Source organism: Mucor mucedo, assembly GCF_025094135.1.
Source record: "Mucor mucedo strain NRRL 3635 chromosome Unknown EV154scaffold_97, whole genome shotgun sequence".
NCBI lineage: Eukaryota > Fungi > Mucoromycota > Mucoromycetes > Mucorales > Mucoraceae > Mucor > Mucor mucedo.
The window spans coordinates 1-16364 of NW_026252381.1; the positions used below are offsets into that span (position 1 = coordinate 1).

The 16364-nt window shown below is 38.3% G+C and overlaps 7 protein-coding genes across 7 annotated transcripts; 3 read left to right on the forward strand and 4 right to left on the reverse strand.

Moving 5' to 3' along the window:
• Nucleotides 1–252: 252 nt before the first annotated feature.
• EV154DRAFT_327817 (uncharacterized protein) lies at nt 253–2401 on the reverse strand (the record flags this gene model as incomplete). The annotated part of the gene is made up of 4 exons (XM_051594983.1): nt 253–947; nt 1014–1421; nt 1485–1914; nt 1988–2401. 4 exons carry the CDS (start codon nt 2396–2398, stop codon nt 331–333), a joined length of 1866 nt encoding a protein of 621 aa, XP_051454244.1. The 3' UTR covers nt 253–330.
• A 41-nt stretch (nt 2402–2442) lies between these two features.
• EV154DRAFT_519582 (uncharacterized protein) lies at nt 2443–3973 on the reverse strand. The gene is made up of 2 exons (XM_051602740.1): nt 3546–3973; nt 2443–3416 (listed from the first exon to the last, which is right to left on the reverse strand). The coding sequence occupies exons 1-2, from the start codon at nt 3644–3646 to the stop codon at nt 2681–2683; spliced, it is 837 nt and encodes a 278-aa protein (XP_051454245.1). The 5' UTR covers nt 3647–3973; the 3' UTR covers nt 2443–2680.
• Nucleotides 3974–5080: 1107 nt separating this feature from the next.
• EV154DRAFT_519585 (smu-1 suppressor of mec-8 and unc-52) lies at nt 5081–7197 on the forward strand. Its single transcript, XM_051602741.1, has 5 exons — nt 5081–5117; nt 5190–5605; nt 5669–5856; nt 5920–6414; nt 6473–7197. The coding sequence occupies exons 1-5, from the start codon at nt 5092–5094 to the stop codon at nt 6872–6874; spliced, it is 1527 nt and encodes a 508-aa protein (XP_051454246.1). The 5' UTR covers nt 5081–5091; the 3' UTR covers nt 6875–7197.
• Nucleotides 7198–8286: 1089 nt separating this feature from the next.
• On the forward strand, nt 8287–9985 carry EV154DRAFT_426710 (P-loop containing nucleoside triphosphate hydrolase protein; the record flags this gene model as incomplete). The annotated part of the gene is made up of 5 exons (XM_051596316.1): nt 8287–8465; nt 8521–8605; nt 8665–8735; nt 8812–9486; nt 9568–9985. The coding sequence occupies 5 exons, from the start codon at nt 8287–8289 to the stop codon at nt 9983–9985; spliced, it is 1428 nt and encodes a 475-aa protein (XP_051454247.1).
• EV154DRAFT_519588 (uncharacterized protein) lies at nt 9973–11911 on the forward strand. Its single transcript, XM_051602742.1, has one exon. It carries the CDS (start codon nt 10067–10069, stop codon nt 11744–11746), a length of 1680 nt encoding a protein of 559 aa, XP_051454248.1. The 5' UTR covers nt 9973–10066; the 3' UTR covers nt 11747–11911.
• EV154DRAFT_519590 (translation protein SH3-like domain-containing protein) lies at nt 11744–12707 on the reverse strand. The gene is made up of 4 exons (XM_051602743.1): nt 12559–12707; nt 12383–12478; nt 12222–12325; nt 11744–12163 (listed from the first exon to the last, which is right to left on the reverse strand). The coding sequence occupies exons 1-4, from the start codon at nt 12664–12666 to the stop codon at nt 11851–11853; spliced, it is 621 nt and encodes a 206-aa protein (XP_051454249.1). The 5' UTR covers nt 12667–12707; the 3' UTR covers nt 11744–11850.
• Nucleotides 12708–12901: 194 nt separating this feature from the next.
• EV154DRAFT_539569 (uncharacterized protein) lies at nt 12902–13996 on the reverse strand (the record flags this gene model as incomplete). Its single annotated transcript, XM_051604351.1, has 1 exon — nt 12902–13996. The coding sequence occupies one exon, from the start codon at nt 13994–13996 to the stop codon at nt 12902–12904; it is 1095 nt and encodes a 364-aa protein (XP_051454250.1).
• Between the last annotated feature and the right edge of the window lie 2368 nt (nt 13997–16364).

Sequence of the window (16364 nt, forward strand, 5' to 3'; positions counted from 1 at the left end):
ATTGTGTACTGGATAGGTCAAGATGGTCAGGCTGCCATACATCACCATTTATCTTTGTCATTATACATTAATGTATTTATCAGTTACTCTTGCTAATGTTTGCTTATTTTAAAATGAAGGTAGTTAGTGCATCATTACCATAGAATAAGAATATTCAGTCTATAAGAAGAAAGTAAAAGTGCATGAACACCACATATTAATCCCTCCCTTAGTATTTAATTTTATGCATTGACATAGGAGAAATAAATGCTAGTGCTTGGATTAGAGTAAGTATATTTATTATTAATTAAACATTAAGAAAAAAAGAATAACATGCATTAGTTAGGCAGATTATTTATCCAAGTTGGTTGTAGCTGTATCCCAGAACAAATCACTTCCTTCTCGTGTAATCCCAGGTGGAGTCTTTAATAAATTTCCATCAGGTCCATGTGGTGGGACAACAGCAGGAGGTGTTTCGCCTATAGGAGAGTGCGTAGAATATTCGATTGTCTGATTTCTAAAGTCATCCTCATCGTCGTTGTCGTCATCGTGATAAACGAGATGGCTTGCTGTATTTGTGATGGGAGCAATCATGTGCTGGCTGGAAGTACCTTGTACGATTGGCTGCATTGGCACTTCATCTTCTGCAAGTACCTTAGAATGGATAGAACGAGTGTCTACCGTAGTAGCAGTAACAGGCGCCTGTCTTGGCATGATAGGAATTGGTTTTTGAAGTGCCATACGATCCAAAATATCAATCCAAAGTCGAAGCGCATTGGGATCCTCTGATGACAATGCAAAGAATTTCTTGCTGCCAAATAGTCCACCTGTCGTTTTGCCTCGTAGTTCTAACAAATGACTGGTTGGATTCACAAGAATAGTACATTGTGGAATAAACATGGTCACTTGAGGCTTTAAAGGGGCTTGAAGATATTCATTTTTTGATTTGTACCGATGTAATAATCCAACTTTTGGTAAGAAACAGTAAAGAGGGATGAATACACATACATATAAATTAGTCTTTTATAACATACCTGAACTCAAGACATAATACTCTTCAATCCATTTTTTGCCATGACTTCTTTGTAAATTGCCCATCATAGCAGGTTGTACAAGGGGATGACCTACATTAGGAAAGTCCAAGGTAACTTCATCTTTGAAAGCGGCGGACCTTTTTACTAAATCGTTTTCATGGTGGTGTAAAAAGTCCAGCCATTCAGCATCTGTTTCAATCGCATTAAAGATAGAGGCTACTTTAAGCACACCTTCCAGATTTTCAAGCCCATGACGAACACGATAGTTTTCAAAGGTTTGAAATAAGTCAGTGTAAACATTGATAATCTTTTCCTGTTCGAATTGGCGGTATTTATCTTGGGTGTCTAAAAATTCCTTGTGTAAACGGTTCTCTTGCTTATATAGCTTTTGAATAGTGTTTATCACAACTATAAGTAAAAAAATAAATGAGAATTAGGTCTAAGTTTGTAAAACGAGATAAGAATGATTACCTTGTTTGGTGAGTAAAGGGTCTCTCTTGGGAGTGACATAGGGAGACTTTTGCTTCTCTTGGATGTTGACAGTGGCATAGATATCAGTATTTAGTCGAGTAATTACACTATCAGCCTGCTTTCTGCAATCCCAGAGAGAATTTGTGTACAATTGCTTGTTGTGTTTCATCCCCTGCATGTGTAGGTGTATATCCCTCAACATGATGTGTAGGATGGGAAGAATTTCATTTTCAATATAGTCAACAAAATCTTGATGAATCAAACTATTCTCTCGTGTGTATTGTCGAAATGCGTGCCATGCATCTTTTACACCATCTGATGACTTGAACTGGTTTTCAATTTTGCTGGGAATTGCGAATTTGGCGTCGATCTTTCTGTACCCTTTTCCCGTGCTGAATTCAACCTTTTTTATACTTTGAAACATGCTATTCTATATCGGGCGGGAATGAATGAGAGTGAGTAAATAATCCCCTATTTTTTTTATAAGCTTTTCTCTCTCTTACCAGATATTTAACAGATATTTGCCAACTCATAAGTCGATCACACAATACCTTGACTGGATCTAAACCATCCTTCATGGTATAAATATACTTTTGCATAGTTCTCCTTCGGGTCGGAAATCTAATAATAGATGTCGCTTTTGGATGAGCCAGAAATTTGGGTGGTGGCGACGTAATGGCTGTATTTTCTTCGGGTGATTGCTGAATAATTGGCGAGAAATGGTCTCCGTCAGCATCATGTGTTAGCCAAGGTAAGCCTGTTTGTCCTGCTGTAATCTTTAATGAGCTTTTGTTTGTCACTGGACGCGACGTAGTATCAATAGGAGACATGGGTGGAGTAATTAAGCCTGGATTTTGTTCTGTCTTGTCAGACATGGGGAATACAGGTGTTTGTTGTTGAAGTGTACTTGTCATGATAATGAAAGAAGAAGAGAAAGAGAGAAATAAAAGAATTGTTTTTAGCCGCTTTTTATTGTTTAAAATGGGGGGTGGGAGACTAAAATATGCATGATGATATGACGGTGTCCAATAATCTTGAATTGACGTACTTTATTAAAGCCTATTTTAGGAAATAATCATTTTTTTTTGGAGAGTGAATATAGAGTGCATGATGATGAAAGATTAGAATATAGGAAAATGACATGCTATTAATATAATAAGTGTTTTTTTTATAAGAGTGGGTTTTGGGGTTACAATCTAATCTTCTGATATAACAAGACGCTTTCTCTTGTTGGGTAAAAGCGTATCATCATCATCATCCAATTCATCTTCACCATCTTCATCAATTTCATCTTCTTCTTCATCTTCTTCAAGTGCAGAAAATGATCTTTTTAAATGACTACTACCCTCCTCTTCTTCTTCTTCTTCCTCTTCCTCCTCGTCTTCTTCTTCTTCTTCAATATCATCATCAGAGATGTCATCCAAATCCGCAAGAGGTGGCTCACTAGTAGGAAGATCCTCTTCGTCTTCTTCTTCAATATCTTCCTCCTCTAAATCTTCTTCTTCCAAATCCTCTTCCAAATCTTCCTCTTCCAAATCCTCCTCTAAATCCTCTTCATCATCATCGTCGTCATCATCGTCACTATTGCCTAAATCCTCTTCAATATCTGATTTGGTTTGAAATACGTCAAGAAAGTTGCGAATTTTGGTCTTGAAGACAGATTCGTTAAATGGAGGGTTGGTATCTATCTTGAGTGGGACCACTATATAGCGTACATCCGAGATATCTTCAAAAAGATCTGTGCATTGCTTTGTAACGTACTCATACCGTGCCTCATAGCTTGTCAAGTCTGTCTTGATATATCGGCATAATTCAATAATCTGTGCTTGTTTTTCTCCCAACTTGGTTTTACTCCACTTGTCTGAACATTTTTCTATTGATTGCATTTGACGGATAAGTGCTGCTGCATATGCGCTTTCTTTGGTTTTATATCTGATATTTGCCAAAAGAAAAAAAAAAAAATTTAACAAGTAAGTAAAATGGGAATAAATGCAGGTAAAAGTTGAATTGGTGGAATCTGTGCAGAGCAAAAAAGCAATTGTAATAGGGAATAAGACTTACGTTCCAATGGCGGTTCGAACTTTATTGTCATGAATTAATTGTTCAATCAATATAAATTCAGTGACGCTGTGTGAATCAACTAATTCTTCAGGCTGAGACATATTTAGAGTTTTATTTTTTTTTCGTGCCTGTGCGTATTTTCTATTCTCTGTGTGGGTGTAGGGTGTGCCTGCTTTAACTATTACAGAAACAAGAGAAGAAGAAAAAAATAGGTTGAAAAAAGTAGAGAGAGAGAGAGAGGAGTGGGTAAAATAAAACAGCCACGAAGAGGAATTTTTAATTCGCCCAAATAATATTTTGACTCTCAAACTCCATCAAGCTTTTTCATGGTCTTTTCTATTTCTCTTTTACCTTCTTTATTTCACTTTACGCTTACTTTGCTCTTCCCCCAGTGGCTAAATCCCTATTTTTTTTTTTTTTTTTTTTTTTTTCTTGTGTGTGCTTCAACTCTAGCCCAACAGTCTGTTTACTATCACACACAACAGAGTTATAATCAATAAAGAATCAAAAAGATTAAATGGAAAGAAGATTATTTAATGCAACCCATGGAAGGATAGTTTGAGAATGTGAGTAATGCATACACACCTTATCAGGAACATTCTTGCGAGATGTTCAATTGGGATTTACGGGGGGGAAAGCGCAAAAAGATTTTTTTTTTACAGCCGCCGTATATTTAAACTCCGACAAAACAGTGTTGACACCAGCAAAGTGGTTGCATACGTGTAATTATGAGAACACTTCACATCAATGGGGTTTTCATACAATAAAGCTAAGAAGACATCCAGAACAAAACTACGCTGCTCAAGACATGCTTTATTTTCAAACTATCCGAATATACTATAGATGGATTCTCTGGTTTTTTTAGCATAGTACTCATCAATCTTATCCGACTCTCTTCGAATCTCACTCTCCAAAACTTTACGACGTTCTTCTTTTGACTTTAAATAAGCCTCTCGTTCAGCCCGAAAAGGTTCCTCCTTGACTTGAACTGATTCCACTTGTTTCAAAGCACTGTTCAAGACATCATTGACCCGAACAGCCTCTTTCAATGTCGTTTCCAGTAGGTTACCAGCACTCGATTTTAATTTTCCTTCGCAGTTTGTAAGTTGCACATATGTCTTTGCCAGCGAATCCAACTCTAGCAACTCCTTCTTCGTCTATCTATTCCGTCAATCTATGTTCGTCCTTTGTAACAAAAACCCACCTCAAATGCTTCAACAAAGTCTTGTAATTCCTTCTGTAGGCTAGTCTGTCCCTTTTGAAATATGAGTTCGTCTAATTCAGAAGCATCTATGAACATTGTTTAGTTTTAGACAAACACGACAAAACAAGTCTATTCTTCACCTCAATGTACCTGAGAGCATTAACTGTGCAGAGAATCTAGTCATTTATGTACAAAAAAAAAAAAGTGAGGAAAAGAAGGGAAATAAAATTAGAAACAATGCATCCAATTACCTAAAATATCAAAACGTAGTGTATGTAACTGTAATTAAAGCGAAATAGCAAAAGCTGGTTTTATTTTCCTCTCTCTTTTTGTCACTGTATAATGTCTGTCGAAATAGAAGCAGAAGAGTAAGCTTTTTTTTTTTCAGTTTTGGACATTTGCTCCTTCTTTTGATTAGTTGACGTGACTTTTTGTTGTAGCGTCATTCGCCTTGTGCTTCAATTCCTTAAAGAAAACGATCTCCAAGAATCAGCTTTAGCCCTCGAATTAGAAACAACTGTAAAGATCAACACTCTCGAGAACAAGGAAGCATTCATCAAGACCATTAAAGAAGGTGAATGGGATGTAGTCTTACGCCACGTTGTCGATTTAAAAATACCTCCCCGCAAGCTCATGGATCTTTATGAACAGGTCGTGCTAGAATTAACAGAGTTACGTGAATTAGGAGCTGCCCGTACTTTGCTTCGCCAAACAGAGCCCATGTTCATTCTGAAGCAGAGACACCCCGAACGTTACTTGCGATTGGAACACACACTCTCCCGATCCATGTTTGATCCCAAGGATAACTACCCCAACGGCATGACTAAAGAGAAGAGACGCAATGTCATTGCACAAGGTAAGGACATTGACACGACAACTTTACTTTTCTTTTCTTACATGTGCTAAAAGCCTATGAAAGCTCTTGCTAGTGAGGTGGCTGTAGTGGAACCAGCTCGATTAATTACGTTACTGGAAGATTGTATCAAATGGCAGCAGCATCAAGGTTTGCTGCCTTTGGACACAAAATTCGATTTATTCCGTAGCTCAGATGGGATCCAAAGCACAGAAGAGGATGCATTTGCGGATAAGGAGTACAGTCTTATCAAGGTAAAATCTATAGACAGTGATATATTTTGTAGAAATCTATATTAACATTTGGTAACGAAAAAGTTCCCTGGTAAAAACACCTATGCCGAATGCACCACTTTTTCGCCCAACGGACAAAACCTCATTACAGGTTCAGTGGATGGGTTTATCGAAGTCTGGAATTATCTTACGGGTAAATTACGTAAGGATCTCAAGTACCAGGCTGAAGAGAATTTAATGTCAATGGATCAATCTGTTATTTCTTTGGACGTAAGCCAAGATAGTGAATTATTAGCTACAGGTTCAACAGATGGGAAAATCGCCGTATGGAAATTACAATCTGGTATCTGTACCAGACGTTTCTCCCCTGCTCATAGTCAAGGTGTCACATCCGTTTGTTTCAACAAGGAGGCAAATCATATACTTAGTGGCAGCTACGATCACTCTGTTAAGATCCATCATGTCAAATCAGGGAAACTCGTCAAGTCATTTGAAGGACACACATCCTTTGTAAACTCTGTCCTGTATAACTGGGATAATACACTAGTTCTCAGTGCAAGTAGCAATGGTGAAATTAAGGTAACATATAAACGATTGTATTTATAAACAAAAACCAGTACTTAAAATATATGTATAGATATGGGATGTTACATCGGGATCTTGTCTTTCTACTACAACTCCTCAGCGAGAAACCAGTGTTCAACTCTTATTAAGCATACCCAGTGACATGAATCACTTTATAGCTGTGACCAAAAGCAGCACACTATTCATCATGACCGAAAAGGGCAAAGTGATAAAAACGATTAGCCATCCAGACGCCAAAGATTTTATCTCAGCAACAGTATCTCACGGAGGTAAATTGGTTTATGCCGTTTCTGAAGAATCCATCATGTACTCCTTTCAAATAGCCACAGGAGACTTGGTCGGCCAAAAGCACCTATGTAAAGCCGAAGTCATTGGTATTTCTTGTCATCCATTTACAAACGTCATTGCTTCCAATGATGAGACTGGTCTTATCCATCTTTTAAAACACGAATAAAGCACTTTAAGCCACGAACTCCTTTGTAATCGTATGTAGTACCTAGACATACACATCTTTCGCCTTTCTCCATCATTTTATCTTGCTCAGCCTAATTGCCCAAAGCTTATAGGTATCATTTGACAGAGTGACGGAAGGCCATGAATAATGTCATTGGAAATATTTGTTTTAACCCTCTAAAATTAATTTTTTTTTTTTGCTACGTGTCAAACTTTAAATAAAAATTCTTCTTTATACGAACCACTTCTATTTGATCGTAAGTAAACACTATAAATATACTTCACTGATCTACAATAGGCCTAGACTCAGCTACAAGGAAATCGTATATCATAACAATGAAAAAGCTATCACTTTTCATAAGATTGAATTACTTCTTAAAATATTTAGGACACAAGAATGGAATAACTTGTAAAATATAACAATGAACCAGTTATTAACTCACTCGTTGTTACCTCCTGGGATTAATAATGTATTTTTACCTAAGCGAGAAAAATCATGTGGTTAGGAGGGACTGTCTAATAAGCCATTGATAAAACTAAACAAGCGAGCCTATATTCTTTTCTTTTTTTTTTCTACCCGGAAGTTTTATAATGTATTCACCACAACGACATAAAGTGCCGTTTCAGAAGACTGCATGGAACTCTCCCAAACGTAAATCACCCGAAAGAATGACTTTAGAAGAGTTCATTACTTCTAAAAGAGCAAAGACCTCACAAAGCCCGAAAGGTCCACACAATGACCTGACATCAGCAGGTCCTTCAACTCCACCACGGCCCGCTACAACAAGACGCATGCCACACACGAGTCTGAACTCACCCACAAACACTTCTCCCAACCGTCCTACACATCGCATGAGCTTGAACCCTCGTGTTTTACCTGCAAAAGTCAAACCAGCCTCAACTCGGCCACCAGCAACAAATCGCATGAGTATGACTCCCGTACGTGCTCAAAAAACTTTGGTATCACCTAACCGGCATAACCCTACACCCCGCATGAGCTTGAATCCAGTGCGTCTTCAAAAGCCTCTACTATCACCGAGTCGACCTACCGTAGCAGCACCTCGCATGAGTATGACTCCAGCGCGTTCTCAAAAAACGTTGTTACCACTCAACCATCACAACCCTACTCCCCGCATGAGCTTGAATCCAGTGCGTCTTCAAAAGCCTTTAGTACCTTCGAGTCGACCTGCCATGACCACACAAACAGCACGTACTCAAAAGACTATACCATCTCCTAACCGTCACCAGCCTACACATCGCATGAGCATGAATCCAGTGCGTACACATGTAAAAACTTCCCCTCATCGAACCATGCCCGCAACACGTATGAGTATGGCACCTACTCGTCATAATCGAACAAATACCGCCACAGGTTCACAAGCTGCTACACACAACGCAAGTCGACGTATGAGTATGGCTCCCAAGGCTTCTAACATTGGAAAGGTTGCACCACGTACAAAGTCTTCCTCGCAACAGCCCAAAATTAAAGTGTGTGTTCGTAAACGACCTTTAAATCGTGAAGAATTGGCTCGTCAAGAACAGGATGTAGCTCATTTATCAGATAGTAGGACAATTCAAATTCATGCATCTAGGTACACAAACTTTTTTTTTTCTTTTTTTTTTTTTTCTCTAACCATGCATTTTTAGAAAAAAGGTAGATTTGACCAGTTACGTGGACCAACATTCATTTACATTTGATGAGGTCTTTGATGTGAATACATGTAATAGAACAGTAAAGTTCATCTTTTTCATCATGATACGCCAGTCTTTTTATTAATACTTGTCTAATAGATCTATCAAAAAACAGCAAAACCGTTAGTCGATTACATGTTTCAAGGTGGAAAATCAACTTGTTTTGCCTAGTAAAGATTTCTAAAAAACTTTGCTTGAATACCATGTATATTAACCCCCCCTTTTTTTTTGCATTACCCCATGTAGTGGACAAACAGGATCAGGAAAGACATATACCATGCTAGACGCCAAACACGGGCTCTACGTACAAGCCACGGCTGACATCTTTCGACTCCTAGAAACCAGCGACTACGGTCATTTGCAAGCCTGGGTAGGCTACTATGAGATATATCAAGGTCAATTGTACGACCTTTTAAACGGCCGTCGACTTATTAAACCATTGGAAGATGGACGCGGTCATGTTAAAATCGCCGGTCTGAAAGAATACCGTATACAATCATCCGAAACCATGCTCCAAGTATTTCAGTATGGAAACCAATCTCGTACGACATCCAAGACTCAAAGCAACGAAACTTCCTCCAGATCTCATGCAGTGCTACAAGTCCTTTTAAAAGCAAGAAGCGAGATCCATGGTAAATTAAGCTTTATTGACTTGGCAGGAAGTGAAAGGGGTACAGACCGTGGTACCGATATGAAGTTAAGGATGGAAGGTGCCGAAATTAATAAGAGCTTATTGGCTTTGAAAGAATGTATCCGAGCGCTGGATAGAGATAAATCATATGCTCCCTTTCGTGGTTCCAAATTAACCATGGTCTTGAAAGATAGCTTTGTAGGAAATTCAAGGACGTGTATGATCGCCACTGTATCTCCCAACGGGTCAAATAGTGATCATACTTTAAATACGCTTAGATATGCTGACAGGTAAAACAGCATGTGCAAAACTTCGGGATTCAGATAGGCTAATCTCTTTCTCTCTCTTTTTTTTTATACTTAAAATGTAAGGGTGAAGGAGTTAAGGGGCGAATCAGACCCTAGGTTATCCAATAACCATGATATAAGTGATAATAATAATGATGCTGCTGCGTCTGGGGCTTCTGGTACTGATGATGCTGATGTTAATGCTTCAAACACTACGAATAAAGAAGAAGAAAAGACAGGATTGACGAAAGCGCATGTAACGGATTTTATACACTGGCACCAAGTACAACTTGGAGGTAACGAAATCCAACTGAGGGAAGACAACGAAATGATTGCGGAACTCGAGAACCTCTTGGACACCGAGATAAGTTCCGAAGAGATACAAAAAAGATTTGTGGAATACAAGCGTAATGTACAACACTTGCTTGACCGAAAATCGTGCTTGGTTGAGAATTTAAAGAATAGGATTGCTAAAGAATTGGTGGATGAGCATGAAATATAAATAAACAATTTTTTTTAGGGCTCTCCTCATTTATTATTATTATTTTCTTCTTCTTTATTCTTTTTAACACTCTCTTACACTATGGACACCTTTCCTTATGAAATATTAGAAAATATCGCAAGCCAGATTACTACAGATCATCAATATAATGCATTAACCGTATGTAAAGGGTGGTATTTACCCTTTTGTCGATCCCTTTACCGTCATATTCATTTTACCAGTCGACATCAATTTAAAAAATTCATGTCCACTAGCCTTGTACAGCACGGCTCATGGATTCGGACCCTTCACATTGGCATCCCTAAATCGTTTAAATGGGAAGATTGTGTCACAGGCGCTATACCATTGTTGCCCGTTCAAGTCGGTGTTACCTTACACGAATTATCCACACTCATTCTTTACTTACCTTTATTACAATCCCTGAATTTCGATCCTCGCTTATGGCACTTTATGAAGACGGATAAAATTGATTTCCCACACCATATCATCAGTTTACCGCCATTGGATCATCCCAGACAGTTTCGGTTCATGCATCAAAGCCTTCGTAAGCTTCATTTGCGTGGTGCAGATATATTCCGTTGTCATGGTGATAACGGACTATTGGAAGCCTTGAAGGGTATGACGTCTTTAGAAGATTTAACCGTGGATGGCGATGGCATGTGGGATAGCGAGCATGTGATGCAATTTTCCATGAATGATATGAACACGTTGCATACTTATTTACCTCGACTAAGGCGCTTAGACATGACAGACTCGATCCATTTCGTGAGGACAGCTGAAGAGGATCACACTAAATTCGAAAACATCGCGATACAGCACTCATTAAGCTCACTGGTATTATCTGCTTCGGTGGATTGTTTAGATACGTGGTGTGAGTATTTTGGTTGGAGCTACCCACGCCTTTCCAGTTTGAATATCAAATTATCGTGCCGTGACAATAAACAAACACTTGCATTAAGGCGGTGGATAAACAAATTATCACATTTGAAGCATTTGACTATCCATCCTAGCATGGCCAAAGAGTTCATGGACGAAAAGACCTTGGATTCTGCTAAACTTATTCAAACCTTGGAAACGGGACTTTGGGGTCATGATTTGCAGACAAGTACAGATGCATTTCATTGTCTCAGCCAATCTACTTTAGCTCAAAGAACCACACATCTCGTGATACCAATTTGGAGTGCCGTAATGGATTTGTCTGCTTGTACATCGCTGGCCAAGTTGGAATTATCTTGCTTACATCGAGACGGCCAGGAATTCGCCATGGACGTAATCTTGAGTAGCTGTCCCGTATTAAACCATTTAGAGTTGAGTTGGGGAAATTTATCCTCAGGCACATATTGGAGAAAACATGGTCATCTAAAGACGCTTCGTATGAACCATGTGGTGGTGCAAGGAGACCACCTATTTCATGATCTTTCTATACAATGTCCCAGTCTGGAAGGCTTGTTCCTGAGGCGATGCGGAGGAGTCCATCAACTGGACATGCCAGGCACACATTTCAAATATATGGTTGTTTCGGAACTTTTAATAGAAACAAGTATTATCATGACCTATTTAAAGCTTATTCAATTTCAAAAACTGCAACAACAACGACAAAGACAAGCCGCCAAACAATCCATAGCTCGTTTCTATAAATCCTATCAAAATCAAACCACCTTTCAGACCTGTATTCAACGTTTAAAAAATGAGAAAGAGCACATGCTTTCAATTGTGTGTGGTTCAGTTGAGCAGCTTGTATTTAACGGATGTAGAATATAAAAGGATAAAAAGAAAGGGTTTCCCTTTTATTGATTAAAACTGTACATAAAACTTTTTTTTTCTTTTTTTTTGTTTGTTTGTTTATTTGTTTGAGAGGGTCCAATCTATGCAGTGGTGGTGGCAGCGGTAGTAGTGTTTTCTGAAAGATTCATGGTGAACTTCTTTTTGTAAGGGTTTCTTAATTCTTTAACAAGATCTGCAGGGAAAGGAGGTTGAGAATGATCACGCTTATAAGTTACGCTCACAACATCTTCTACGGCAGTGGTGAAAGCTTCTTCTCCACTTTGATCATTGTATTTTCTGACAGGTTTAGGGATTTCAATATCAGTGCCCTTAACAAATCGAGACCAACGTGTAACAATACGGCCATCTTCTAAAGTGTTGGTGGCTTTACGACGGTCAATACGAACAGGCATTCTAAATCAAAATGTTATTATGCATACCCCAAGGCCCAAAAAGATAGGTTTTTACTTACTGTGTGTCGGGGTGAAGTAACATGATGTTGGAGTAATGAATAGGCAATTCCTTTCTCATAATACCTTCAGGTGCACCAGGTTGCATTGGCACATGCTTCTTGGCCTAAATAATATACTTATAAGCATCGACTTTTTTCTACAACCGATGACTATCCTTTACCAATTTCTTTCCTTCAACGATCACGGTGTTTGTTTGACGGTTTACTGACTTGATTTCTCCAATGGTATCTTTATCTTTTCCGGCAATAATGGCAACCTAAAACTCTAATGTGTCAAAAAAAAAAAAAAAAAAAAAAAAGCTGGAAATTCCAAGGGGTGTTTTATAAAGAAGCTAACCTTATCACCAGTGACAATGTTCCAATGGACAATCTTTTCCTTGGGGTTGATCCATTGAGGCTTAGGGAATACACGAGAGCTGACACCTTGAGCCTTAAAGCGATGCATTGTTAAATAATTAAAGAAGGAGGGGTTTAATCAGAGACAAGGGCAGGGCGGGGCTTGCTCTTTTTTTTTCTCTCTCTCACTGAAAGTGTGACTCTTTGTCCGGTGCTTCAAAAAAAAAAAAAAAGGGTAATCACTGTACGATCTGTTGCATAATAAGTAATCACTACTAGCTTTAGAGAAGGTTTTATTAAAGAATAAATGGATAAGGGAGAGTGAATGTAAAGGGGTATAAAGTCTACTTGTGTACACAAATAACTGATTTTGAGTGTTCTTTGGGTAAACACTGTGTCCAACACTGCGTTGAACAAAACCTCACTCTTCTAACTACAGCAGGATGCCCACCAAAGCTCTTGACCTGCACTGAAGTCACCCACTCATTTACAAACGGGCCTTGACAATAAGAACAACTTCGACATTTGTTGTTGCCCCCTGCTATATCTAGTGCTAAATGTGGCGGTAAAATATCCATCGGCACATACACCTCGTTCTTAAGAATGACCCGTGTTGCTATTTCCTTGAGGGAATGCACCAGCTTGGTCTCGGTGGGTAGAGGTAATTGGCGTGGGAAATCTACAAGTATAAATTGAGAAGAGGAGGATGTTGAATCTTGCACGATTTTACTGCGAAAGGTGCCAATTAATTGTGCATCAGCGTTGGGTAATGGTGGTGTATTTGGCCTTGATCCATCTATATTTAGCTGCTGTGCATGATATGATAACTCCTGATCAATAGTGGCATCATCATCATGCTGTGTAAAAGAAGAACTTGTGGCAATAGGGGGAGATACAGGCGGAGAAGGAAGTGGATGTAAACATCCCATGCCTCTAGGTCCACATTGATCACGGCTAGGCGCAGGTGATGATCTAGTTACGCCTCGCTGTGTCATCTGTTGAAGAATCTGGGTATACGCATCTTGCCGTTCATCACAATTGCCTGGTCTGCTTAAAGGATTTCCCGTGATTAACAAGGTTGCTGACTGCATTCTCTCCAAAATCTCGGCTGGCATAATGCAGAGTAAATTCTCGCTAATATCAAATAATTCCAATCGACGCAAGTTGACCAAGTCTGCCGGTAGACTGGTTAAATGGTTTTTGGATAGATTGAGTGTCTTTAATCGACTGCAGCTGGCAATAGATTTGGGTACAAAGTCTAATTGATTGTGCGACACATTTAAAGAGAGCAAAGTGGGTATACGGAGGTCGTTGGGCAAGGTGCGTAAACGATTATACGATACATCTAGTTCCTCCAACAAGGGCATATCAGCAATTGTATCAGGTAAATAGACTAATCGATTTCCTCCATATACAGAACCCAGCTGAAAATGGCGCATCTTTGTCCAAAGGTGTAAACATGACGGTAATGTATGGATGGAATTGGCTGCGACACGTAATGTAACCAAGTGAGGTAAGCAAAGTGGTAAATCCTCTGGAATGACTTGTATTTGATTTTGAGATAGTGAGAGTACTTGCAATTCTGTCAGGCTATATAATTCTTGGGGTATCTCTGTTAATTCATTGCTAGTAACATTGAGTACACGTAAATGAATCAATTGTCGAATTTGTGCAGGTAGACTCTTTAGCTTGTTTCGGGATATATCCAATTCCACAAGGTTAGTATAGGATGTCTTGATGTAAGGAGGCAAGAGTAGAATATCCAACTCGGATGCTAATTGGGCAGCTCCCATACCTCGACGACGTAACATGGCTGTACCGTTGACCAACATAGAAGAAGACGCTTCTTTGGTCTGGATACGAACTTGACCGTTTGACTCTTTTGCCTTCTTTTTTCTGGTGGCCTTTTTTTGTTGCACATGACAACCAAGGGGTGCTAATGACGGATCATCTATACATGCTTCAATGTCAAGTAATTCTGGCTGATTATGTAGTGGTAAAAAATATTCTAACGGTGGTTGTTTCTCTGGTGGTAGGACCCCTGTTAATGTCTTTCCTTCTAATAAATTGGGTATATATGTTGGCATGTCTAACAGAAAATTATCAGATAAAAAAAAGGGAAAAAAAAATGTAAATGTAAGAGCACAAAAAAAAAAGTCATCTTATCTGATTCATTACCCACATGACGCCTGGTGCAAGAGACTCCGCTTTGTTTTATTTTATTTTTTTGCTCTTAATTATCTGATCCTCTTAATTTTTTTTTATTGTTGGTTTTTTTCTATGTTTGCTTGTCTTTCTATTGTGTATTTAATCTTTTACATTTAATTTTTCAGGAAAAAAAAAAGCTAAAGATTATTTATCAGATGGTTTCATATCTAGTTGTACAAGGAAATATCAGATTTTAATGTTGACGATTAAAAATCAAGGTAAACAAATAAACAATTCATGGGTGCCATCCCACCATTTTTACTGGTTCTGTTTCTCCGACACTTTTTTTTTTTAGCCTGTGTGTATCACTTTTTAGCAACTCCCCCATTAAAAATAGATCTTATTATATACGGAAGGGAGGAGGTCATGTAATGCAGACCCCTCCTTCTCCATTATTTTACATCAAAACCTTAAAATATCATTCATTATTACTTACAACGTATAGGATCTATTTACCTTTCTTATTAAACATAATTGACAATGCAATGACATGATGATTTGTCAGGATTATATAAGTCTCCAAATGTCATCGTTGAAGCTATCAATGTTGAATGTGATACCGCTTCCACTAATAGCATCAGTAAAAGAAAATCAGGCAAACTTTTTTTTTTATAAGATTTATATATTCACGGCGTCTGCTTTCGAATAAAGCCTTTCTATAAATCACAGGCGTAGGGATCGACAAACGACATGAAACTCCCTTTTGTAGTGCATAGATTGATTTCCATGCACATTACATAATGTTTATTTTGGAACGCTGCATATCGTATGATCTGATAATGCAATTTTTACATGAAAATTATTCTCTCTCCCTTCCTCGTGAGTATGAGGCACAATCTGATAAATGATGGATTAAGTACATTCTGCCTATTTAAAAGGATCAAAAAGTGGTTAGGCTATGAATCACGTCAAAATTCATATAGAAGACTCCCGTACATTAATCAATATCATACATCGTGGTATTTAGAGCTCACGTAATGTCAGCAATGCGGATAATTTTTGTAATAAGATAATGTAACATTCTTTACAACAAATAAATCGTATGAGATACGCGATACAAATCCAGAAGTATTTCTTTGAAACGAAACCTTCCCTCTGAAAAATAGACACACCAGCATCAATTAAACCTTCTTCAGAAAACATTCTAACGGTGTTCGCACTACATAGGCAGACAGATTAAGAACAACCGGAAAGCAATTGCAGCTTCTTTATAAAGGCATACCTACACACCGGCAAATTGTAGATAAATCATGCAAGATATACTTCTTTAAACTCTCAGCTTTGCTTTAAAAAAAATTCATTACGTGACTTATGTCCTCGTATACAGCTTAAAAAGAGGCTATATTTTATTGCCCCTCTACTGCTGATAGATGCTATCACTTATATCAATACGTTTAAAGAGCAAGAGGGCGGGGAATGCTTAACATTTTGGTGAATAACTATGGAAAAAATATTAATAAAGAGGAGACCTCTACGATGAGTGAAAGATACAAAGTACCGGTTACAAATACTGCTCTTTTAATATAGCACGTTTACAAGAAAAAAGACATTCATCTTATGAGTGTAAAGTGTGGAAACTGATCTCTGTGTGACAGTGAT